The sequence below is a fragment of the Colias eurytheme genome, chromosome 27, assembly GCF_061535395.1.
Source record: "Colias eurytheme isolate Ceu_HAF_F1 chromosome 27, ilColEury1 Martin Lab GWU primary, whole genome shotgun sequence".
Lineage (NCBI taxonomy): Eukaryota > Metazoa > Arthropoda > Insecta > Lepidoptera > Pieridae > Colias > Colias eurytheme.
Genome location: NC_143006.1, coordinates 67503 through 94801, shown reverse-complemented (window position 1 = coordinate 94801; position 27299 = coordinate 67503). Strand labels below are relative to the sequence as shown.

Below are 27299 nucleotides of genomic sequence, written 5' to 3'. Positions count from 1 at the left end.
AACACGCATACTTGTGTGTATTAGCTATGTTTGGACGATCAGTTATTATTGAATAAAAAGGGTTATTTGAGTATTACGTATTATTATTATAGAAAAGTATTAAGAGCGAACTAAATATTAGACGACACGACCATTAAGTAGTAATTGAATTATGGTTATTAACAACCCTACGTCGAAAAAAAATTACCACTTCAATGCGCGTCAAAAATACAATAGACTTTAACGACTGCGGGTATTACAAAAAACCTATATAATATGTCAAGAGTAATAACAATTTATTATGGGGTTTAAAGTTTTTATTTTCGCAAAAAACATTTTCTTTTCATTCAGTAATAAATGTGCGACGTGACACACAAACACACATACACATAATATAGGTCACGTCAAATGCCTTAATACCTAATACACATGAGCCCTAGAAGGATCTACAGCTTACAAGAGATAGATGGAGACACTACAAGCCTAAGTACAGACATCGACTTTACTAGACGATATTTCGTATCACATAGACATATGACTAGCACATTTATATGTACGTAACGTGAATTTAATCGCATATTAATTCACACCGCGTACATTTATCACTACAGTTATAAGTAAAAATCGTACTTTAGATTATTTTGATACAAACAGTCTTTATTACAATAGTAGGTAGCGATGTTTTCAAAACCGCAATCCATATTTTATGCTTACAAAAATGATTTCTACAGTGAACAGAAAACATTGCCACCCATTATTATATCCCACCACAAATTGACTACGTATAACATAATTTTCATACTAACACAGAAGCTAGCAGAAATAGAAAGGGGGTCAGTAGAAAAGGGGTCGATTCTAGTCGGGGGGTTCCGGAGTGTAGCGCTCGGACCGCGTGTCGCGCGGGCGACAGGGACGGCGCGAGACTGCGCTTGGGGAACACGGCCACAGCCCCCCCGCTAGAGGACACCGCGACACACCACACTTCCTCTGAGTCGGGGGTGATGAGGATCGCCCTCCAGCAGTGTTGGGACAAGTCGGGGGTGAGTATAGCGGGCTGGGACCGGCCGCTCGTGACCCACAGCACGCGCAGGTTCCGACCGCACACCCCGCAAGTTAGACGCCACCCGTTCTGTGCGGGTTCTGTGCTTATCGTTTTTGCTGTTGCGCCACCTAGAGAATTTTTTTTGGTTGTAAAATAACATAAGTAACGTTTCAAGTAAAAATTCAATTGAATCTAAATTACAAACTCAATGAAAGAAAATTTGATCAAGAAAAAGTATCCGATGAAAAAAAAATTTTTTTTTTTTCAAATAATATTATATCGAAAAAAATTATAAGTAACTATAAAAAACATTAAAGAAAAAGAAGCATTTCAATTATTGGAACGATTTTTCTTTCTGTAAAGATTCTTGCTTGTGAGTTTTGTTATCCATTATTTATATCGGATAACATTTTAGCACATACCGGTGACGGAGAGCGTGACCCGCTTGAGCTCGCGGAGCCGCTCGCGCTCGGCGGCGCGCGCGCCCACGCAGCGGTACTCGCCGCCCTCCTCCCACATCGCCTCCGCTATACCTGCGCACACGCACCGTCAGCTGTACTCATATAGAGCTGAACAGTTTGTTTAAACGCGCTAATTTGAAATTCTTTCGGTGGTAGATAGCCCACTTATCGAGGAAGGCTATAAGCTATATATCATCACGCTAATAATAACAGGGATAGAGCAATGCGGGTAAAACCGCGTGGCACAGCTAGTGACCTGATATACACGTGTATTTTGCATACTAAGAATATAAACTGACAATAACTGGCAGTTGTCCTTAACACATGACATTCGCAATCCATACTAATATTATAAATGCGAAAGTAACTCTGTCTGTCTGTCTGTTACTCAATCACGCCTAAACTACTGAACCAATTTGCATGAAATTTTGATACCCGAGAAAGGACATAGGCTACCTTTTATTGCGAAATATGTACCACGGGCGAAGCCGGGGCGGACCTCTAGTAATATTATAAATGCGAAAGTGCGTTTATTCGTTTTAATGTGACATGGCCATGGGTAACTTTTGACAGCGGTGAAACGACTCATACTAATGCGAATTTAACATCAGGGGAATCCGCGGGCAAAGAAAAATACATGAATATTGTTTTCAATAAAAATGATGATGATGATATTGTTCATGAAATTAATAATAATTTCATAATTCCAGTTCCCTGGTGAAAGCGCCCAACGACCGGGCGAGTTTATACGTTCGCTAGCTATGCAGATACTGAGCCATTCTGCGCACGCGCGGCCTGTGGATAGAGAGCATAGCGTACGGGATGTGGGTGGGAATAGATAGGGTTGGTAGTACTTCAATCCGTCGTAAAAATTCCCAATTTTAGGAAGATTAAAAAAATAATTGTAACAATAGTTAGGGAAATTTCGATTGACAGAAAAATTACGATAAGTGAGGAAAAATTTCCATAAGTCGGGAAAAATTCTATAAGCTGGAAAATTTCTATAAGCTGGAAATTTTCTATAAGCTGGAAATTTTCCATAAAAAAGCTATACGCCTATAAAATTTGTATAAGTCAGGAAAAATTATATACGCCAGGAAAATTTCTATACGTCAGGAAAATTAATATAAGCCAGGAAAATTTCTACACGTCAGGAAAAATTCTATAAGCCAGGAAATTTTCTATACGCCAGGAAAATTTCTATAAACAAGTAAAATTTCTCTTTGCCGCAAAAATTTCTATAAGTCAGGAAAATCCATAAGTCCGGAAAATTTCTATACGTCAGGAAAATTTCTATACGTCAGGAAAATTTCTATATGTCAGGAAAATTTCGATAAGTCAATAAAAAATAATATTATAGATAAATTATGATAAATTACGTATTTAAGGCGATAGAAACGATTCAACTATAAATTTATATTTAAACATGGTATGCATAATAAATAACCTTATATTTCGTGTTTCTCAGAAATAATTCAAACTCAAACTCATTTAACTCAAACAGTTCAGAAAAGAACTTAAGCAGAGAGCAGTTTTAATCCTACTAATATTATAAATGCGAAAGTTTGTGAGGATGTGTGTGTGTGTTTGTTACTCTTTCACGCAAATACTACTGAACCGATTACAATGAAATTTAGCACACATATGTATAGAAGGTAACTTGGATTAACACATAGGGTAGGTTTTATCCCGAAAATCCCACGGGAACGGGATCTATGCGGGTTTTCCTCTGAAAACGCGGGCGAAGCCGCGGGCGGAAATCTAGTTGCAATATTATTAATCCGTTTGTTATAAAAAAGTTATTCACAAGAACTAAGTTAAATTCTGACTAACAATTTTAATCCGTCAGTCCTCGGATCACAGACACAATAGAAAATCTATTGTGTCTCGGCCCGATCGGGCCGCTCGGTGGTCAATGGGTTAAAAACAATGAAAACGTATGGAAGGACGTTGTGTACTTTTATTCAAAAAGGTATTACTTTAAAAAAATATTTTACCGTTATGTTAGAAAGTCACAGTTTTAACGATTATTATACGATATTTTTCATCTCAGTATGGATGGTTTCAACAGGTAAAATAACACAAAGCATATAATCTCACCGAGCACGCCATGCGCGTGATGGCTGCCGGCGGGCGCCCAGTTGTCGCTCGCGTTGCCGACCACGCGCCGCCACCAGCACCCCACGCTGCCTGTACCAGGTTACATATTGTGTATTATATGAATATATCAAACTTTTTGAAAATCACAAGTACATAATATTATGCAGTTGTTTGAATGTCTGGGCCGTTAAAATTAGCTGTAAGACTATACTGGTATTTTTTTTATAATTGACAAATGGTTAGCACAACATCCAATAAATTTAAAACATGGCAATAAAATGTCAACAAGTTATTCCTTTTTTTCTACTTACCCTTTGGACAATGTAACTGAACGTTCCCTCCGAGCGGCACTTCTACCTTCTGATGGACCGGCTCCTCGTTAGTTTCTGTCGCCGATGTCGCTGACTCGTCTGGGGCTGGGAGGAAACTTGTATTATGAGAGACTAGGAAGGGTTGCAGAAAATTGTTGTAGATCACATATTATAGTGTTTCATAGGTGTAATCCTATTAATATCATTATTTCATCTTTCTATTTAAACTAGTTGTGTTCTGATTGAATTTTGTGTAAATTTTAAAAATATTATGAATGATTTTTTATAAATGTAGATATTGAGTATTTGAGTGTAATTGTATGTGTGCTTTAACGGTGGCAGCTAGGAAGCCAGTGTTCCAGTGATCCAGTGGGCACTCACACAGCACGTTGAGGTAGTAGCCGATGGAGGAGTACTCGGTGTCGAGCCAGCTGGCGCGGCACTGGTACCAGCCCGCGTGCGCCGGCCGCAGCGCCGCCCAGCGCAGCGTGGCCGACCCGTCCGCGCTCTCCACCGGCGCCGGCGACCTGCGCCACAACGCATTGACGTAACCTTCCGTACAAGTGCACGTCACGCAAACATTATACAACAAATTCACACTAACATAACCTTGCACAGAACACGCCACATGAACATTATACAACAAATTCACACAAACATTACCTTCCACACAACACACTCCACGTGAACATTATACAACAAATAGACAGTAGATTGTGTAGCAGATCTTTTAATACATATAATATGTGAGGCATGGGTAAATAATTAAATGATTGATGATTTTTTTTCGTTTTTACTTTTCCAAAGCGTTTGACAACGTAAAACATTTATTTTATATCTTGCAAAAAGTCAATTATATTACAGAAATTAAGGTTTAGCTCAGTCTTAATAACTTCAGAATAGAATATCAACTGTTGCTGTTAATGTAGAAGTCCTGCGGCCTATCAAATAATACAGGTGTTCCACAGGGATCCATTTTTGGTCCATATATTGTGTGAAATATGTTTTTACTAAGCTTTAAAGCGACTAGAGGTGATGGAGGTGTGTGGCAGGACTCACGTGTGCGGCGCGGGCACGTCGGCGTCGCGCGTCCAGGCGGGGCGCGCGGGCGGGTTGGAGTCCACGTCGCAGCGCAGCGCCGCCGCGCGCCCCGCCCACAGCGACACGCCGAACCCGGGCCAGCGCGAGATCACGAACGACGGCGGGTCTGCCAGACATATACGATCTTATTAAGCTATTGCATAGCTTCTATCGCGAGCCTTGAGCGCGGGGACCGACTCCAGAAATTGCGTAACGAAAAACCTCACGCTCACCCCTCCGACGGGCGCGGAGGTGTGGCTTAAAGGCATAGCATGGAATAGCTTTACCGCGGCAGTCCCCGTGTGCCACACGTCTTTTTTACACGCTTTATATTAGCTTCACCTGTATGTTTGTAACCGACTGTATGTTTGTAACCGACTTCTTTGGGCGCGATTTTGTCCCACTTTAAACGGCCAGATTTCGTTCAAACTTTGTAGATTTATTGAGGACCGATGACAATACAATAATTTGATAAAATTTTCTATTTTTTAGTTCGGTTTTCTATGAAAAGCGTGTTTTTTAGTTTTTTTAAACTACATATTATTTTGTTGTTTTTGGAACGAAATATCTTATCGCGTGTTGCGAAAGGAACGAGAGACGGAATTAAGACCAATAATTGTAACAACATTTTTTGCTATACATAGTTCTATCCGTGCGGCATACGCGATCGTCCCTATCTGTATCTGTCTCTCTCTCATAGAAAGCGAGCCAGTTATTTTAATTTGTTCCATCTGGGTGTCCCTTGACACCTCTTTTTCCTCGCTCTATTCTCTATACATGTTTTTCCTCCAGACTTAAAACTTAAGCTATAAAAATACAATTTAAACAAAACTTAAACTGGCATTGCGAGCTGCACCTGTTGCCTGTTTAATGTTATTTAAATACTGTACATGTACTGGAAAGAAATAAATAAATTTATTATTATTAAATTTATTATTATTTATTATTATCTGCGATTAGCAGCACACAATTCAAATCAAGACAGTCCCAATTCCCCATCCCAGTAATTCTCAAACTCAATACTCAAGTCTGAAGTTTGACTGCAAAACCATTCTATTGCCTATACTTATCAATTTGTCTCAATATTTTTTTTATTCCTGACGTCTCTTTTATATTATATTCCTTCCTCGTTTACTATAGTAGTTTATAAACAATTTTCCATTTGTTGAAAATTCTTTTGGTCATGATCACTTTGTGATATTGTGTAACATAATGAACGTAAGAGATAGAGAAAGCGCGAATTTAAGCGATCAATGAAATCCTGTTGAATATGAATTAGGTCACGATTTCGCAGGGGAATTTAACGAGTGAGGTGTTCAATTAAAAGTCATGTACACAAAGCATTACAAATTTTTTAAACCACACACGTAAACTAAATGGTAAATTCTGTTAAAAACTATGTGAAACCTAAATTAATTAAAATGCAAAGCAGTAAATTAAATGCAGTGTAAAGAATGTCATAAATAGACCACAGTCGAACATTTCAAACGATTAGCTTTTGAAGTATGCGAGTGTTACCTGACTTTCCTATTTCCCTGCGAGGGATACAAATAATTCCACAACTTCTATATTATCTTATTTTAATCAACATCATATAGGAATTGTTTCCAATGTAATATGTTAGCATGATAAACTTTTTATATTTGTTACGAATATTGTTCCTGTATCCAATACTTTTTCTACCACGTTATTCACTATCTGGATACCAAATGTGATTCTAATTAGATCGGCAATATTTACGTAAAAGAGCAACAAATTCAAGTTTGTTTTAAAATTCGGGATGAGCAAAATTAGTGATAGGTAAATTAGTAATACTCAAGATATGGTTTTCAAAGAAATATAATTTCCCCTCAATTAACAATTTACTAAAATGCCACATTATGCCTAGTCATAATGCTGAGTCATTGTTAACTTGCTTATCTATCCCGAATTTCAGTTTTCCTTGATCAGCAATCCACAAAATATCCACATCAATCCTAGCTACGTTGCCGCTTCTATTGTGACCTATCACAATAGAACCAATCTGGGGGCACGGTAGTGCCCCCGCCAAGACGAGCCAAGCGAATCGCACGGGCACTACCTACCTTTTCTCGAAGCGCTTCGACGTTTTTTTGAACCCTCATAACTTGGGTTTGGATTATGCTAGATCAACAAAATTTTCGGGATATATTGTCAATAGCGGACTTATTGAACATATTAAGTTTTAATTACATTAGCTTTTATACTTCAGATTTTATTTATATCTAAAAAACGCTAATTTCGTCACTGACTCACTGATGATCATCAAAATTCTTAAGGTATTTCCTAATGTCCTAGAAAGCTGAAATTTTGTATGTAAGCTAGTATTAGCACACAAACAACAAAAAAATTATAAAACTTGTAACTTTCATCCCCCAACCCCTTAAACTAGGGGATGGGAGTTTGTATGAGACCTGTAATTTTAAATTAAATTTTGATGACGCTAGAGGTCTAATCTAATAATCTAAAACTTGGTTCCCCTAGATATATATATGTATAGGTACTCCTTGTTAAAAAAAATAAAAAATTTAATCGACATATATTGAGGCATATACTTAAGATCAGATCATATTTAAATATGAATGAATAGAAGTTTTGCGAACGTCTCCTGCCTCTTACGTCCACACAGTAGCTAAAAATAAAAAAAAATTGTCCTTGACAGCGAGCGTGAACATGGATTTAAAAGTGAACATGGATTGTGAAATAGTTTCACTTGAAGTAAATCTTGGACCTTGCCATCATCATGTGGTTCATATGCCGGGAGATGGTTCCTGCCTCTTTCATTCCTTGCCATATTTAATGTGTGAAGAAATAGACTTTAAAGTGGCGTTGCAAGTCAGGACTGCTATTGTGCGATATGTTGTAAACCACTGGGATGAACTACAATAATTGTATACTTGTGCCGACAATGGGGAAAATAGAGAGTGGGCTATAAAAAAGGCGTCTCTGATGTGCAAGAAATACACCCCAAAAAAGAAGAAAAAAATAAAAAAAAAATTGTTACAAACAACTTACAAAAAGAAATGAAATCCCACCAAAAACATTTTCATGTAAAATAATAAAAATAAATAAAATAAAAATCATTTATTGAACAAGGATCCTTACATCAAAATATAGACCCCAGACTCCCAATATAGCTTTCGCTGTGTTTCAGGAGTCTGTGCCTTCCCGATACAATACATTAGAATAGTTCAATAAAATACATTAAAATAGTAATTAGTTACAAAGAAAATTTTACTTAAAGTTGACACAAGAAGAAAATTTTTAAATCATAATATTTAAAAAAAATTAATAAATTAAAATATTTAAAACAATTTACATTAATTCATAACATAATATTTAGTTCCACAATATTTACTGTTTAGCAATTAAATAATTAATACAATTAAAATAATTATTTGATTAGTATCACTTATAATAAACGAAGTAATAAAAGATTTAAAAAAAAAAAGTGTATTTTGAAGACGTAGTGCAATTAGTAGTGTGTGTGTGTGTGTGTGTGTGTTTGTATGTGCGTATGTATGTGTGTGAATGTGTTCCAATGTCGTTTTTTAAAAACATAAAAGAAAGCTGATATAGTTTAAAAAAAAAACATATTTAAAACTTATCATTATAAGAGGTAGATAAATAAAATTAAAGAAAAAAATAAAAAATAAAATAAAATAATTTATATATTTGGTAATTATTTTGTATATGTGGGCATTAAAAGGTGCTCTATTTCAGAATAATCGAGTGGTAAAAGCCATTCTTTTAGTTTTTGTAACATTTTATGATTAGTGAGAGCAAAAGCATTTTTAATATATAAACTGAAACGATTATAAAGGATGGGTGCTAGATAATAAAACTGCCTTTGTGCAAAACGAGTCTTAGTGTAAGGTACAGGTAAACGATAGGTTCTTTTAGTATTCAAGGGATTATTATTTTTCGGTACCTCTGTGCGGTGAAACCGTTTAATTATTTGAAGCACAAAAATCTTACGAACACTCAATACATTAGCCCTCTTGAATAGCAGCGAAGTTGGAAATTGGAACGGTAGTTTGAGCGATACTTTGAGCAGAGCTCTAAGCGCACGTTCTACTTGTATCATATATGTTTTCGCAGCTCCACCCCAGTTAACAATACAATATGAGATCACACATTCACCCAGTGCTTTGTATGTTCTAATAATTAACTCTTGGGTTGCAATGTGTCTTAGGGTTTTAAAAATAACTATAAGTTGTCTGAGCCTGCTCGACGTGCTAATAATTTGTTCTTTCCAGTTTAGTTTCTCATCAATCCAGATACCCAGGTATTTCATATTGACGGTCCTATCCAGTATTGGGCAAGAGCATACGCTAGATTTGTTATGGCGGTTACATGGAAAGATATGTAATTTAACATTGACGTTCCCCCTTGGCTGCATAGATGAGGTTTTGCTAAAGCAAATATAATTAGTTTTTCCCGTATTTAAAGTCAATAGACTGTTTTCTAACCATTTGCTTATACATCGAAGTCCATTTTCAGTTCTTTCAATGGCTTCAGACCAAGTCTTTGCATTAAAGAGAACAACAGTGTCATCAGCAAACATAGTAACTTGTCCACATCCAATATTGAGTTTACATAATTCGTTGACATAAATCAAGAACAGAGTAGGTCCTAACGTACTGCCCTGCGGTACTCCGTACGTACACTTATACTCTGCACTAAGATTGTTGTCAACTCTTACTCTTTGGGTTCTATCGCTAAGATAGCTTTGAAACCAGTCTTTGGCAATACCTCTAACACCTACATTTTCCAGCCTACTTAGCAGAATAGGTATAGAAACTGTGTCAAAGGCTTTCTGTAAATCAAGAAAGACCCCAATACATTTCTTATTCGAGTCAAGATACGAGGTGACCATTGATGTTACTCGTAAGGTTGCGTCTTCAGTAGACTTGGCGCTTCTGAAACCAAATTGGTTAGAGTGAAGTAATTTATATGACTCTAGGTATCTCATGAGTCTTTTATTGACGCATTTTTCTAGTATTTTGGAAAGGGTGCAAAGCAATGATATTGGTCTATAGTTTGAAGGAAGAGCTTTGTCTCCGGTTTTATATATTGGGCAAACTATGGCTTTCTTGAATACATCAGGAAATTTTCCGCTTGAGAGGCTTAAGTTACACAAGTGGGCTATAGGTTCCGAAAGAATATCTTTGAATGTCTGAATTATAGGTGTGGGTATATTGTCATGTCCCGAAGCATTCGTATTTTTGAGACCAGTGATGATAGTGTTTACCTCATATTTATCCGTGGGTGTAAATGCAAATGAATTGGTTGGACTATCATTGTCTCTGGCTAGAATAGCTAGTTCGACTTCTGATTGGTTGAGTTTCTTGAGACTTTCATTGGCTAGAGCTGATCCGATTGAGACAAAGTATTGATTAACAGCATTAAGAGATTTGGTAGGGCAAGGGTTTATACTTAGTAAGTTTGTACAGTTGTTGTTAATTTTGGTAATATGGCATGCTTCTTTGATAATTTTCCAAGTTTCTTTTGTATTGCCAGTCTGCTGTTCAAGTTTGTGTTTATAGTAAGTATTCTTTGCTGTCTTAATTAGTTTGTTACATAAGTTTCTATAATTTCTATATTTTTTTATGATTTCTTCATCGCACGGTGATTTTTTAGTTTTAGCGTGTAATTTGTTTCTTATTCTTATACTTTTAATTAGTCCTCGTGTAATCCAAGGCTTCAATGGGCGTTTACGATTGGGTATTCTTTTTAAACATTGACTTCTTTCGATAGCTCTACTTATTGTGAGTGTTAGAAAATTAGCTGCACTATTCGGATCTGCAATTTTATAAAAATGTTGCCAATCTGTTTCATTGATAATATTTGATATAATTTGTTTGTCGTATATTGTTTTGTAAGCTTCTGGTTTATGTTTATGTAACTGAGTTTTGTTTAATACTAGTAAAATAGGGGAGTGGTCCGTTAATGCTTCAAATACATACGTTTGGCAAGATTTCTTTGTTTTGACCATAAAATGGTCAATACATGTAAGCAGTCTAGTAGGTTTATCGACAGCTTGTCGAAATCCTTGATAACACATTACGTTTAGGTATTCACATGCATGGTTAGATAAGTTCGATGATAAAATGTCTATGTTTATGTCCCCAGTGAATATAACATTATCAGATTTAATTGAGGATAAAAGATCACAGATTGATTTAATGTAATTGCTAGGGTTCGAAAAAGATGGTGGTCTATATGAGCACACAATGGTGGTGTTATCAGATACTTTTAAAATAAGGCAGTTACCGTCATCCAGTAAGGGTTCTTCGCTTGTAAATTCTATATCTTTTTTAATATAAGCAATAACACCATCATTTTGATTATAGCTATTAAGTGTATGTGTTGAACGGTAATTGTCTATGGGAGGTATTAAGCTATCCTTATTAATCCAGCATTCTGTGAGAATTACTATATCCGTATCCACTCCCAAACTCTCCATAAAAACTACTAATGAATCGAAGTTTTTATGTACGCTTCTTATATTGACAGTGAGAATTAAGAAATGATCATCCCTTATTTGTGTTCTCTTATGAGTCTCAAATTCTAATAAATTGCAAGATACACAACTTATAGCGCATGAAGAATCAAGATCTTTAATTAAATTGGAGTTGAGCTTATCGAATGTTAATAATATTTAAGAAAAACATATCATTTAGAAACATGGCCACCTTATGGTGTAGACAAGAACGACATTTTTTTATTTTTAGAATATATTTTTCATTAATAACAGTGTAAAAATCTGTGCGTGTACTGAAGTTTATATTTCTTAAATGTAGTGGTAAAAGTGTATAAATTGATGTGTAGTGGTTAGTAAAGCTTATTCGAAAACTAAAATTAAAATCTAGTCACAATGAATTTTTAAGTGAAAGCAGCTGATGCTCATTTTTAATAAGAGCTTGTTTAGCGTTGTCTTCTTTTCTTAGAAATACTCTTCCGTTGGATGTCCAACAATATTTATAGTGATTTTCATTTGCAAATGTTCGCGTAAGAAAGAAAAGCTTCCTAGTTTTTGGTGTTAGACTTTCTGCTATATAGATGGGAGTAGTTGAACAGGCCAGTCCAATATGACTCGAATTAAATTTGTTTTGAGAAGTTTTATTTCTATTAAAGTTCTTCAATTTTTCTAGAATTTTGTTTTTAAAAATGGTTGATGGAAAATCTACTAAAATGGTACTTGATTCTTTATTTTGTTTGCCAGAAATTCGTATTATATTTTTGATATCAGATGGTTTAATAGGTTCTTGTATAGCATCGCAGGATTTAGTAACAATATCAATACAATCTGATTGCGATTTAGTTAGACTAGAGGGTATGTTACGAAATTCCAACATGGTTGAGCGTTGATTTTTGTGCAAATCTTCAATTTGTTCCTCTAGGGATCTAACATAGTCCATTGTCTCTCTTTTTTCCTTTTGCAGAGCGGATACAACATTATTCAATTCTTCATATCTTTGGGAAATAAAATTTAGTGATTTTTCTATTTCGCCATAAGAATTTTTCATTTCAGCATTTGCTTTTTGGATAGATGTATTTTGTAATTTAACTTCATTTATATCATCGCATAACTTCTTTAATATTGCTTCCTGGTCTGCTTTCCAAGATTCAATCTTTGCGAATATCTCCTCCTTAAAATGAACATCAGTTTCCTTACAAGAGTCTTCTTCTTGTGATCCTCTTCTTCTCTTTTGTCTCTTCGTTAGGTTTTTCCTTTTATCTAGGACTTGTGCCTTTAGAACTTCTGTTTCAGAGAGGCAAGAGGCATTATTTTGCGGTGGAGTACGTTGCATGTTGAATTGTGGTTAGGAGAGAAAATAAAAAAAAAAAAATAATAATAAAAAATAATATAATCTGGTGACCAGTTGGAATCGAACCTCGGACCCTCGGGTTATTAGGTAACGCAGTCTGTATGGTTCAAAGTACTGCCAAGCGTTCGTTGAGGTACTGTGCGAATTTTAAGTCCGTAATCTACTTTATTAATTATGTGATTAACTTCAAGGTCATTGATCTTACGACTTAGCGACAGTTGAAATGACTTGCAGATTTCTTTGTTTCACTAATCACTTTTGTTCACTTATTTTAACACTGTTTTCTTGGTTCTTACGATTTGAATTATTCTTGTTATTTATTAATATTTAGCACAACAACTATTTCAAGTTACAGATTTATTAGATCACGAAGTTAAGATTATGATTAATTAACTTGCACCAACTAAAAAGACGTACGTGCGTGACAAGCGCCGCGAGGGAAGTCGTTACTACAAGAACTATTGTATAACACAAAAGTAATGAACAGTGAATTAATTTTTCACCTTACGCCGATGTGAATGTAGCGAAATGGCCAAGCCACATATTTTGACTAAGGTGTAGAGTTTGTGAAGTTAGGCCTTGTAGAGTTAGGGCGTGTAGTGTTAGAAGCTTGGCTCTACATGAGATCTGATAACTTTTTGATAGTGCGAGTCATATGGGCTCGTCTTGGCAACATTTTACATGAAAATGTTTTTGGTGGGATTACATTTTTCATAGAACATTTGTCATCCAAAATCTTCATCACGAATCAATCCAAATTATAACATTTGTACAAAACAAAGGCCCATTACGAATCGTGTATACTCACAAGTGACATGTATCTCGAGCTTGGCGGTCATGACGTCGTAGTGCTTGGAGGAGTTGTGATGGGCGGGCGCGGGCTGGCGCTGCTTGGCCGCGCACTGCAGCGTGGCGTTGTGCAGCTCGCGCGCCGCCGTCACCACTACGCGCGACCACGACATGCCCTCTGAGCGACACCAAATATATTATAATCGTTGTTATCAGTATTAACCTCTTCATCGACAGCAAAAATATCAACAACACATATAATGGAGATTTGTTATTATTCATAGTGAAATACGTTGTGTTAATGTGTGAAAATATAAGTGAATGTATTTGACAATCGTGTAGTGATATGAAAACGTGAATATGATCATTTGATAACTCAGCATTATCATGTAAGTGTTAGTATGTATGCAATTAAAATTAAATCAAAATAAAATCAATTTCTATAATTATATAGAAATAATATATCGTCATGATTACATTTTTATGCTATAACTAGTTTCTTCTTCTTTCCAAAAATATTATATCATACATGGCATATAATTATAGAACAATAGGGTAAATACAATTTTCAAACCCAGTAGTCATAAAAAAGCTAGATTTTGTGAACTACCTCGACACTATCGGGATCGGTGCCGGCTATGAGCAGTACGCGCGACGGGTTAACAGCATCAATTACAATAGTAGCATCATACACAACACTATCATAATTATTATGATGTTATTGTTACTGCTGTAATTAATTTAATTACATTTTACATTATGTTGATACTTATTGTAGAACACATTTGACTTGTTACGTAGATTTTATCTGTATATCATTTTTTTGTAGATACATTTATCTATCCAACGATATGCTGTTATGTATTATTATTTGTAAAAAGTATCTAGTAGATTAAAAATATACACAACAAAAATATCAATATTGAAGTACATCATCATTGTAAAAAACCTACTCAATCCCGCAAACTACTTCTAATGATTAAGTATTGTTAGAAATTATATCATCTTACCAACTGAATAATTCGTGTGGTGTATCCGTAAATATGGTCTGTGGTCTAGCGCCGGTTCCAACGCGAGCAGCCGCCATGATAGATCAGGTGGAGGCACACCACCTAACATAATAAATTCACTTCAAAAAAAATATCAAATGTTGTTTCACTTATAATGTTATGGTCTTTATACAGGTCCCTGGGGGACACCAAATAATTTTTATTTCCTTTCGCCGAGTTAAGCTGAATACCTAATCATTTACCCAATCATTTTATGCTTTTAAAATAGATGAGTATACAAAAATAAAATAGTATTTGCCGCATGCATCATTAAAACATTAGGAATATCAATTCTCCTGTACGATGTTACTTATCAAATGGCTTTTAGAAGTCCCTTGTGTGTAATTTAACTAACCGCCTTTAAATTTTCGAAGCACAATAACATTACATTAATTATTAGTTGAGTTCATTCGATACCGTAGCTAATACAAGTTGATATTAGCGTAACAAAAACTAATAAAATCTCAGAAGATTTGCCAAATAAAAGCAATGAGCTTTCAATATCCAATTTCGTATTAATTAATAGCGTAATTACTTTTCCATTATATTATTTATTTGAGTCTATAATTAACGATATCTTATTCCTCAAAGTAAAACATATAGGCAAAGATTTTTGTAAAAGTAATACAACATTATCATATTTTAATAAAATAATTAATATTTTCCAAATAATATAATAATAAATAAATAAACGATCAAAACAGACCGGACCGTTTTCAAATTTTCGTAAATCACTTTGTCTTCATCAAAATACATAATATTATCTATTTCAACATAGATCATATCGATTCTACGAAAAGTTGTAATTTTAGTACTCATCTCCATAAATTATATTTATTTACATACCTTCAGCAACACAGCGCACTTCCAGTACAGTTTTGTCACGCACCGGCACCCACGTGTTGCCCGCATCCAATCTTCTGCCATCCACCGCGAGATACACCGATCTGACTGGTTCTATAGGATCATATTTTGTTAATATTAAAATGGATTGCATTTTGAACACTGGTATGATTAATGAGAAATTTTTACAGTATTATTAAATTCTAATTGTATTGTGTCTTTTTCATTCATTGAAACGTCCATTAATTTGTTTATAAACAATGTTTGTGCAATGCAGTGTAATGTGTTCGTATTGAGTATCGTATACTGCATACCGTATATGAGCAGTCGCGTGGGCAGGCCGGCGACGGGCCGGCCGGCGCGGTCGCGCCCGCCGCAGCGCCACTTGGCGGCGTGGTGGCGGCTCGCGCGCGGGATCTCCACCGCCTCGCCCGACCGGTACGCCTCGCCGCCCGCGCTCTCCGCGGATACCCCGAGCGTTACTTGCTAACGATATAATATTATCACGCTTTTATCGTCATTTATTTTATTTTGTTTATCACAATATTCGGATGACGCAGATCCATTTGTTAGTGCTATGAAGAAAAGTAACTTTTGAAGTGATGTAATTAAAATTGTTAGTCTTTCGTGATTTGTAATTTGCTAGATATCAAAATAAATTGTAATATTAATGCAGGGATATGAAAGATGGCGCATTTACTGATCATTATTACTTTATATAAGCCCGTATTACATTATTAAAACACTCTTATATATCACGATATCAAATAGATACAGCGCACTCCCGATGATAGAATAAATAATAAATAAAACCAAACAAACATTCTGAAACTAATTAAAATTGGAATCACTAATTGGTCCCAAACTGACAGCCGAAATTTTAGCTACCTCCAAAATATAAGTTTTAAACAATATCGCACCTTTAGATTAAGGCTTCAAAACGAGACAGATCAACGAACTCTTTCTTTCTTTCTTTAAATAAAAAAGAGCGTGTGTGCCGAGCACACGTGTCAGAAGTGAAACTTCTTTGGCATGATTAGAAATAAATTAATGTTATATGTCCCACCTCATTGTCCTTATACCATCGGATATTGGTAGCATTGACGAGGTCGCAGGCGATGCGGGCGCGCGCGTGAGCTTCCACTAGAAGTTCTTTCTCTAATTTTTGTGGCTAAAACAATACATAAGAATCAATACTGCTTTATAGTACCAAAGCAAGCAAAACATTCAATTTATTGCTCAGCCATCTCTACAAATACTTGAACCTTTGAGAGGTTCAAAATATATAATTAGGATTGTAAGATGAAATTCTATTTTCATCATAGTAGGTATATTTTTCGTAGCAAACCGTTAAAATAAACATCAATTCACAATTAATTAGATCGATGTAGCTTTAAAAAACTGTAACCTACCTAATAATACCTCCTCATAACTACAGTAAATTAAATATTATTCGTTAATGGAAACGTCTATTCATCAAAGTCAAAGAAAAAGGAGCAAACAAGAAATATCAATTTAATCAAAATTAAAAGTAGAAGAGTCGAGTATTTACTTTCCAAGTAACATAATACCTAAAATGTGGTCCTAAATTCAGTAATAAATCCTGAAGATGTCTCTGTTTCGAGGGCCCTTTGTCTGCTTCCTTATCGAGACACAATAACGCTGAATACACTTACAAGAACAACTCAAAGATAGGAATTAGATATAGAAAGACAAGCTTTATTGTTTAAAAGACAAGATATTTACAGGATGAAATTTAGCAAAATAACAGGTATAACTTGTGAGCAACTACTCGTACCTGTTGTTTAAGAAATATTATACAAGCCAATTAATAATTAAGAAACAAAATACCCTACTACGTGTAATATAATATAGGCTTTCATTGCTAAAGATGGAACAATTCCAAACATAACGTTTGACGATTTGGGTGCATGTAGGCGGTCACGATGCTAAATATAGAAAAACTAGCTTCCCGCCCGCGGCTTCGCCCGCTTTGTCTAAAACCTAATAAATTACATACTAAAACCTTCGTCGAGAATCTATCTATTAAAAAAAACCGCATCAAAATCCGTTGCTTACTTTTAAAGATTTAAGCTTACAAAGGGACAGAGAAAGCGACTTTGCTTTATACTATGTAGTGATAGTGATTATATTCACCTTTAATAGCGCGATATTTTAATTCCATACAAACATGCACACACACACAAACCTGTATGTATACATATTACATAATATTATATGTAAACCGACACACACATGCATAACATAAATCAATCCACTCATTCGGAGCTTTTCTAAAATAAAAACGTTCAAGAAACAAAACAACTTTATTCAAATTTAAAATTCACAAAACATGTTCGCCAAGAAAATTGAGACGAAAAAAATAAGGAACTTCAATTTGAGGGGCTCTCTTTAAAGGCCGCCGTTAATAAGCCTCTCAAATTAATTGAGTTTGAGTTGAGAGTGGCTTATTTCGTGCTCGCAAGAATCCTTTAAGTCATTCTGTGTAAGAGGCAATTCAGTGTACTACAATAATTAAGAGATTTCTTGATTATAGTGATTTGTTCCTGTCTTTCGGTTTCTTTTTCTTAAAAATCTTGAAGCGGTTTAGTTGAGAGCTATTTATTTTTGCTAGAAAATAAATTCAATTCAGCGCTGTTTATTATATGTAGTTTATTACGCGAAACAGAAAATTCATCCACCAATTTTCTTCGAGCCCAGCACCCAATTGGAGATTATTAATTTAATTTTTAATTGCGTATCGTGTGTCCGTTTGCTTTTAATAATTATTAAATCCTAAAACAAATCTTGGAGTCGAACTCAATTTATTCCTGTGATTAATTCGACAACAAGAATATAAAGTAATAATTTAATGATGCTGTATTAACGGGAATTAATATTTGCATGCTCAACTACGAATATACATATTGTGTAAAAAAATTAATAGCTTCTACAATCTACATGTATGTAACTGCAATCAGCAATTAAAGCTTCTTATTCGAATATTAATTAAAAAGACTAAATTTTAAGAGAAATTGTTAAATACATAAAAGTGTACATCGAATACATACTATGAATTAATATAATATAAGCACAAGTTCTTGATCAAATCTTACTGTGTTTATAACTAGAAGTCTATACCTACATTTTGGTAACTGTGATTTGAAAAATTGATATCCATAGAAAACATTATTACCAAAGACATACTGAATATATATGAAACCTCCATACCTGCGGCGGCTGTCTCTCCCTCCTGGACTCTGCCTCCCTGGCCTGGTCCCTGGGCTCGTCCCGCATGACGGGCGAGGGTCTGATGACGAAGGCGTCCACCCGCGAGGAGGCGCGCGGGCCGGGCGCGGCGCCCGCGTCGCCTATAGCATCGCGGACCGCGCCTCGGATGTTCAGGATGGTGTCGCCCGTTTTCACGCGGCGGGACTAATAAAAAATTTGGAGATAAATGAATATATTTACAGTAACATCAATAATCATAAATTTGTTTTAAACTGCAAAAATATGCTTATAAGAATTATTATTTCGGCATTAACTCACGTTGACAAAGATATTTTATTACTATTACCATCTTTGAGTTATAATCAGTTTCTTTTAGAAAAGTAATAGTAAATAGTAATAGTATAATCACTTTCTTTTAGTAAAAAAGTAAATTATGAATTAAATTACCTTTGCTGGTTTTTCCCAAGCCTGACCACTGCTACGTTTTATTCTGGCCTCATTTTCTGTATCAGTGTTTTCTAATTTAGGTTCTTTATTATCATCTTCGTCTTCCACTTTAGCCTCGTCATCTAGTAATCTCTTCACTTCGTCGGAATTTGATCCCGGTGCAACTATAAAACCAGCACTAGGTTCCCTGGTTTCTATCGGCAGATCGCTAGCTACTATATTAGTCTTAAATGGATTTTCACTATTATAAACATTATCTGGGGTGAAAAAATCTCTCTCATTCGCATACATTTCAAAAACATTATTCTGCGGTTCAACAACTTGGATAAACTCTAATTTTTCAGTGCGTTCCGGCGCCACTACAACACTATCTTCAATATTTGTTTCTGGTTCATCATAAACATCAAATGTTTTAACATTTCTTATTTCTACATCAGGTTGATTTAGGACAGAATCGTCTGTTTTATAAAAATATTCGTTTTCTATATTCGTTTGATCACTTTCGATGTTTTGCTTGTCATCTTGTAGGGTCGGTTGGGAGTCGAAGCGATAAGTGTCAGAGCTTTGAAGAGGGGGGTAAAGGGGAGCGTCGCGGAGGAGCTCAGCTTCGTCCAGAGAAGCGAGCGAGCGCTCGGAGCTGCTCTGGTCGGTGAGCACAGCAGGGAAGAAGCCTGCGAAAGAAACATTATATTAGCATAAAGTTATAATATCATATTTTGTTTAGTTATGGAAAACTTAATCTAACCTTATCATAGGTAACAAATAAACGTGTAAAATAAACTGTGATTTATATCAACCTTTTCATTTATTGAATAAACAGTTCTTATAAAATTTAAATATTCACCTATACCATGGATTTAAAACGTTTCAAAATAACCATAAAATGAAAGACAATTCTGAGTCATGCAAACGAGCCTTATTGTAAAAGCATTAATCATTTTGTTTACGTTAATATTATTCAATACGTAAGCATTGAGAGAAATTACAAAAATATATTTCAGCATCCGAAAATCGTTGGGAATTGCCAAATTGAATTCGAAGACGAATGACGAAAAATTAACTTGTTTATGTTTTGATTTAGAAGCGTCCAGAAACTTCCGAAATTAGAAATTTAAGAGCGCTTTCTTAGTTAACTTTGAATTTTGAGAGTTTGTTTTAGACAGAAATTTGAATTAGAAATACATTGTTCAAAGAGAAAAGTTATTAGAGGCTGAATTGAATTTAATGACAACAAATTGCGAACAGATGGGGAGCCGACTGGCGGGTGAGCCTTCAAGCTTTCTTTAGCTTCTCACCGGCAACAAAGTTCTTACACAATTGTCCTTCGCAATTATGGGCCATTGTAAAAAGATACGCCTTAACGCCACCATCGAATTACATAAATTATCACTCATTTCTTTCTTTATCCAATTTACCTAATTAATGTTGTAATCATCCACCTTCACTGCAAAAATATGCAAAAACTTGATGAAAATTGAGATAGCTACGAACCTAAAATATAAGGGTAAATTTTTACCTAACCATAATCCTACCCTTTGAATAAGACGTGAATATCTATATTTAGACGTTTACAAATTACGAAACAAATCGAGGTTGAAGCATTGGTTGTAGCTATTGAACGTAATAATTTCCCAGGATTGATATCAAAATGTTTACAGTGGAAAACTGAATAGTTTTGTCTAAAACAATTTAACAAAGACCTCACGCTCAAAGCTTATTCTATAAATCGTATGCTAATGTTGAAATGAGCAGTTAGAAGCAACTTTTAAAACGGCCACTTTACGTTTAGGGATGGGAAACTAAAGCTAGTTTCATAACAAGTCTGAACTAGGGCCGCCGCCTGCCGGAAAATAATTTGCCGTTAACTTAATGAGTTGCCGCTCGTGCGGTCAACACGATCATTTTATTGTTCGAACTTTGTGGAGTTTCATGTTGGAACTGTTTAAATGTAACTTTTATGCAAGCCTTGTTTCGCTGACGTAAGTTTATCGGTTTTTTGCTGGCGGTGGGCACAGTGGGTGCGCCTGTTTAGCTCTATTGTGATACTTTGTTGCGAATGTCGGTTTAAACTTTAAACACTTTAAATAGAGGAAGAATGAGGATGAGATATTTAAAAAATAGGTTTCGGAGTAACGAACTGGGAGCTCATTAACTGAAAAAAAAAAAATATTTTTCATAAACGTAAAAAAAGCATGCTAAAATATATAAACACTTAAAAAATAGTGAATTTCAGATTTCAGAAGATTGACTTACCATCATTTAGATAAAAATTCACACTACTTTAATCGAGATGAAAGCTCAGGATGAAGCATGCCGATTATAGTATTTCATTTATATCAAAATTATCATAAACTTCTTCCAAAATACCGTTATCTATAGACCATTGTACCTACACATTTAGCTCATTGATTATCCAAGTAAAACCCCAATAAAATTAGTTGTAAGAAGTTCTCAAATAAAACAAGAAACTGGCAGGAGCAGACAAAACGGTACTAAATCAAGTTCAAGCGCCGTTAATATTTTATTAAAATCCTCCTCATCACTGCGCAAATACGCCCTTCTGTAAATAATTCCTCACTCTGAGGTTGGACGCACTTGACTTTTATAGAGAATAAAATAGATGTATATTACCTATCTTTGTCCCGAAACTCCCAGGTTTGGGCAACAAAAGTCGATCTCTGTACAAATAGCGATAGTGTTGTGGTGTACTTCTGCACCGTTAAAAGTTATCTTATATTGTAAAGAGAAGAAAAGATGTATGTACACTACTGAAGATAATTTAGGCATGAGATAAATGAGTACTTCGTGTTCTCTGAGGTAATAGATAATTAAGTAAGTGATAATTTCTAAAAATAAACTGGTATCGAAAGCATAAGTCTAGTTAACGATACATGCTGTCTAGTTGGAATTAGATATAATTGTGTTCACATTTATTTAGTTGCAAGGACGGGCACATTTTCCTCACTCACTCGCCCGTAAACTCGAGTTAGTTTTGCCAATTCACGAGTTGCTTAGTATTTCACACACGTTTGAATTTCAACTCAATTAGCCCATCGTATTTGCCGGCTAGTCTGAGACGCTCGCTGAGAATCACAACTACTCTAATCGTATTACCGGTATTACGAATCTCGATACGCGACGTTATTTCTACTTGGATTTAGTATTTTCTACAATAGAATATCGATTATTTAATGTTATTTAATACATGGAATATCGAAGTCATTGATGATAGTATGAATTTATGCATTATGCCCGTTGTTTTTATATAAATATTTATGAATTTTAATCACTAACTTAATAAATATGTTTGATAAATAATAAAAGTGACCATTCTATTTATTTTAGATTAAAATAAATATTCCCACAGCGTACTTCGAACATGTATTAACTATTAAAAGTTACCGTAAACAAATCCAATGAATAAGCGACAAATACGAAACACCCACGTTCATGTTAATATAAATTGCTAATTTCCATGGCATGTCGTTAACCATTTAACTAATTAAACTACTTATTACGGTCCTTTATGGAAACTTAGAAATTACATATATTATGTTCTCTGATTTTATACATCAAGTCATTATTAGAAGATTAGATCCCACATTATTATCCTACTGATATTATAAATGTGAAAGTTTATGAGTATAGATGGATGTTACTCTTTTACGAAAAATCTACCTTCTGGACGGATTAAAATGAACCTTTACAGTAATATATATATGTTATATATTGAAATATATAATATATATCCAGGGAGCCGCTGGATGCAGGCCGCCGGTGATCGGTCGTACTGGAAATCCTTGAGGGAGGCCTTTGTCCAGCAGTGGACGTCCCACGGCTGAAACGAACTGTTATGTTCCGAGACTGTATGCATTATTGCATACAGCCATCCCTCTAACTATCCCGTCAGCACATTCCTTTCCCGCCATATTCCCTACGCATCGCTTATCCATCCGATCCCAGCCAGTCTACTTCCAACATCCTAAGAGCTCGGTTGCCGGCAAACTCATATAAGTCTGTGTATTAACCACATATAAGTCTGTGTATTAACCATTGTGTTATAATCTAAGTTTAAATAATAAATTCTTTTTTTTAAAAAGAGGTTTATTTCACCTCCCATAACATTTTGGTGGCAGCGGTGGGATACGGAAATTCCAGTGCCGGGCAACCCTAGACTCGCTCCGTATTCCACGTTCCTACAGTCCGAAAATTGTTAAGTGCAAAAAGTTAAGTTCAAAAGTGTGCATAAGTGCTGAACCGGAAGGTTCCAGGTGCATAAGTGTGTGTATTCAAGTGTATCAGCCGGAAGGCGCAAATCAATAAAGCGCAAATCTACATATAGAATATATTATATTGAATGCCCGTCTGATTTCTGCTGCGTCGGAGTGCTACAGGCGCTCCTCATCCCTGCGCGTGTCCTGAAAGTGGTCCTGCCTGTTGCTGTCTGCAAGTAGCGTCGTATCCGTGTCGAGAGGGTTCCCGAAGATCGAAGACTAAATATAAGTGTTCTAAGAGATATCTATGATGTACCGGATGTTTGTTATCACAACGATTATCGTCGCTGCTCATGCACTGTAAGTCGCTTGTTATTGCTTAACTGTATATCAACATAGTAAGAGAGCCCGTGTATAATTTATGATTTTTCTATGTGCCGTTATTTTGTACAGATTGATTTAAATTAAAATTGTTCCGCTTCATTTTTAAATATTAAAATATTATGTCAAAATCGCGGGTTGACGATAGTAAATTGTTCATTCCCGTTCCGGAAGAAATTCCTAGCGATAGTGAATCTGTAAAATCTCCCGTGGGCTCACCACGAATTACCAGACAAGCCGCAGCCGCATTAGCTATGGCTGAACTAGATATTAATATTCTTTTTAAATTCATTAAACCCTATGATGGGAATAGGGAAACTTTAAATTCATTTATTGTCAATTGCAATAACGCATACGAATATGCATCCGATAAGCAGAAACCTATATTGTTCAAATACATTTTAAGTCAGTTGAGCGGTAGAGCGGAAGTAGCTTGTTCAATTAAAGAATTTGGGACATGGGAGCAATTAAAAGAATTCTTAAAAACGCAGTTCAGTCAACGCAAACATTATTCTCATCTTTTAACTGAACTGCAAGAAAGCAGGCAGGGTTCACAGGAGACCGTTAGTCAGTATGCATTGCGGGTCGAGACTAATCTTTCTCAACTTCTTACCGAGATATCTTTGTCCACTACGAAGGCTAAAGAACTTCCGGGTCGAACAGCAGCGATGGAGGATTTAGCCCTCCATCACTTCTTAATGGGGCTACACCCCAGAATTTCCAATATCGTTAGATGTAGATCACCCAAAAATCTTAACGAGGCAGTGAACCTCGCAATCTCGGAAGAACGTATCCAACAAACACTTTATAAACGCCCTCAAGGTGATCAGAAGCCTAACAATCACAATAACGACAATAGGCCAAGGTCAATCAAACCTCAAAATGGTCCTTATCCTAATCAATTCCGCGGAGCTAGATTTAGCGGTCCTCCGCAAAATTCTCAGCCTATATGCCGTTATTGTAAACTCCCTGGTCATGATATCTCGCAATGCAAAAGGCGCGAATTCAATAATAATCGATTTAGAGCACAGCACCATCCTACACCTAGAGTAACATATGTAGCACAATCCGATCCTGTAGGTCAGGACGAAATTGACGCATCCTATGGTCACGATGACTCATCACCAGACCCTTTAAACGAATAAGGGTCTCGCCTCAGTGTCGCACGAGACTAGTATCCAAAGTCGACACAATTCCTATTTCAAAATCCAAGGTCATGCAACAGGGTAACCAGCCCCAAACTGACGGCCTTACCAAATTCGGCTTGACAGCCAATCCTTCGAAATCCAAGGTCATGCAACAGGGTAACCAGCCCCAAACTGACGGCCTTATCAAATTCGGCTTGACAGCCAATCCTTCGAAATCCAAGGTCATGCAACAGGGTAACCAGCCCCAAACTGACGGCCTTATCAAATCCGGCTTGACAGCCAACCCTTTAAATTCCAAGGTCAATCAACAGGGTAGCCAGCCCCGAACCGACGACCTTACTATATCAGGCTCGACAAGCCATCCTTCAAATTCCAAGGTTAATCGGAAGAATAACCAATCCCGGGTTGTAAAGCCACAAGTCCCAACGTTAACGACATCTATAGTAACCAAAGATGTCGATCGTGAAGTTTATGAAATCAATTTAGACACATCCAAAAGGCTATTGCCGCATGTCCTATTAGAGTCTCCAGTTTCCGATATTCCATTGTCTTTATTAGTAGATTCTGGTTCCGCTATTTGTCTTATCAAGCAATCTAGTATTATTAAATATCCTAATTTGACTAAGGAACCGATTAACCTCAAGGGCATTGACCCTGGCGATGAACCAACGTTGACGGAAGGTCACTTCTTACTCGGTCTTAAACTAGTTCATAATAAATCAGTAAAATTCAAATTCCACGTTATTAAGCAAATTAATTTACCGTATGACGGAATAATTGGTACAGATTTCTTAACAGCTTTTGGTTGTAAAATTGATTATACTCATGACACCTTAAGGATAGGTAACTTAGATATCGAATTGCATTTTGTTGATCCTTGTTTTATTATTCCTGCTCGGACCGAAACTGTGATAGAGTGTTCAGTCCGCAATGCCAATCTTAAAGAAGGTGTGATTGTAGACCAACACCTTTCTGAAAATCTACTAATTTCCAATTGTATAGTCAAAGTCAAAGAAAATAATCGCGTAAACCTGACGGTTGCTAATATTTCAGAATCTCCTATTACGGTAAAATCTAATTTAAATCTCGATATAGTTCCTTTAAATCTTACTGCATTTCAAGTAAACAATAATAATTATCATAGTGTATCTAAACGAATTCAAGAAATAATTAAATCCTTAAAATTAGACCATTTGAACGACGAGGAATATAATTCCCTCACAGAACTTTGTTCTCAGTATGCAGATATTTTCCATCTCCCAGATGATAAGCTAAGCCACACCACAGCCATAGAGCACAAGATTCAAACTAGTACCGATGTCCCGATTCATACTAAATCTTATCGTTTTCCCGAATGTCATAAAAAGGAAGTAGAAACACAAATACAGAAAATGTTAACTCAAAATATTATTGAACCGTCTTGTTCTCCATGGAGCTCACCCATATGGGTGGTGCCTAAAAAGGCAAATTCTCATGGTCAGCCACAATGGAGAGTTGTGATCGATTATCGAAAGCTGAACGATATAACAATCGGTGAAACTTATCCAATTCCACAAATCAATGAAATTCTTGATCAATTAGGTAAAAGTAAATATTTCTCTACTCTTGATTTGTGCTCTGGTTTCCATCAAATTCTTATGTCTCCTTCGGATGCTCAGAAAACAGCATTTTCCGTCCCTCAGGGACATTTCCAATTCAATCGAATGCCTTTCGGGCTGAAAAACGCCCCATCTACCTTTCAAAGGCTAATGAATAACTGCCTCTCTGGATTACAAGGCAGCCGTTGTTTTGTCTATCTCGACGATATCGTCACTTACTCCTACGACTTAGCAACGCACATCAATAACCTCCGAGCCGTATTCGACAGACTCAGGTCCTTTAATTTAAAACTCCAGCCCGATAAGTGTCAATTCTTACGAAAGGAAGTTACATACCTAGGGCATGTGATTGGAGAAGATGGTGTCAAACCCAATCCAGATAAAACTAAATCCGTGACCGGATTTCCTACTCCGAAAAATCCGAAGGATATCAAATCATTTCTAGGCTTAGTGTCTTATTATCGTCGTTTCATTCCCCATTTCGCAAAATTAGCAAAGCCCCTCACCAGCCTTCTCAAAAAGGACGTTCCTTTCAAATGGGAAAATGAACAAATGCTAGCTTTCGAATCCTTAAAAGATAAACTCGTAAATGCTCCTATTTTAGCTTATCCAGATTTTTCACGGCCATTCCTATTAACGTGTGACGCTTCAAATTTTGCCATCTCTGCCATCCTGTCCCAAGGCCCAATTGGACAAGATCGTCCAATTGCATTCGCTTCGCGCAGTTTGAACAAAGCCGAGTGTAATTATAGCGTCACAGAAAAAGAATGTCT

The 27299-nt window shown here is 36.0% G+C and overlaps 1 protein-coding gene across 1 annotated transcript in view; it reads right to left on the bottom strand.

The window, feature by feature from the left end:
• Positions 1-233: 233 nt before the first annotated feature.
• The window catches only part of tei (irregular chiasm C-roughest protein teiresias), a 70769-nt gene continuing 43703 nt past the window's right edge, over positions 234-27299 (bottom strand). Inside the window, exons 3-15 of the mRNA XM_090117162.1 lie at positions 19186-19856; positions 18739-18942; positions 16574-16678; positions 15822-15993; positions 15511-15621; positions 14626-14727; positions 13635-13793; positions 4953-5100; positions 4275-4420; positions 3894-3998; positions 3583-3672; positions 1444-1554; positions 234-1149 (exon numbers count right to left, since the gene is read on the bottom strand). Coding sequence (XP_089973288.1) covers positions 776-1149; positions 1444-1554; positions 3583-3672; positions 3894-3998; positions 4275-4420; positions 4953-5100; positions 13635-13793; positions 14626-14727; positions 15511-15621; positions 15822-15993; positions 16574-16678; positions 18739-18942; positions 19186-19856 — 2498 coding nt within the window. The 3' untranslated portion in view covers positions 234-775. The remainder of the gene's footprint in view (positions 1150-1443; positions 1555-3582; positions 3673-3893; positions 3999-4274; positions 4421-4952; positions 5101-13634; positions 13794-14625; positions 14728-15510; positions 15622-15821; positions 15994-16573; positions 16679-18738; positions 18943-19185; positions 19857-27299) is intronic.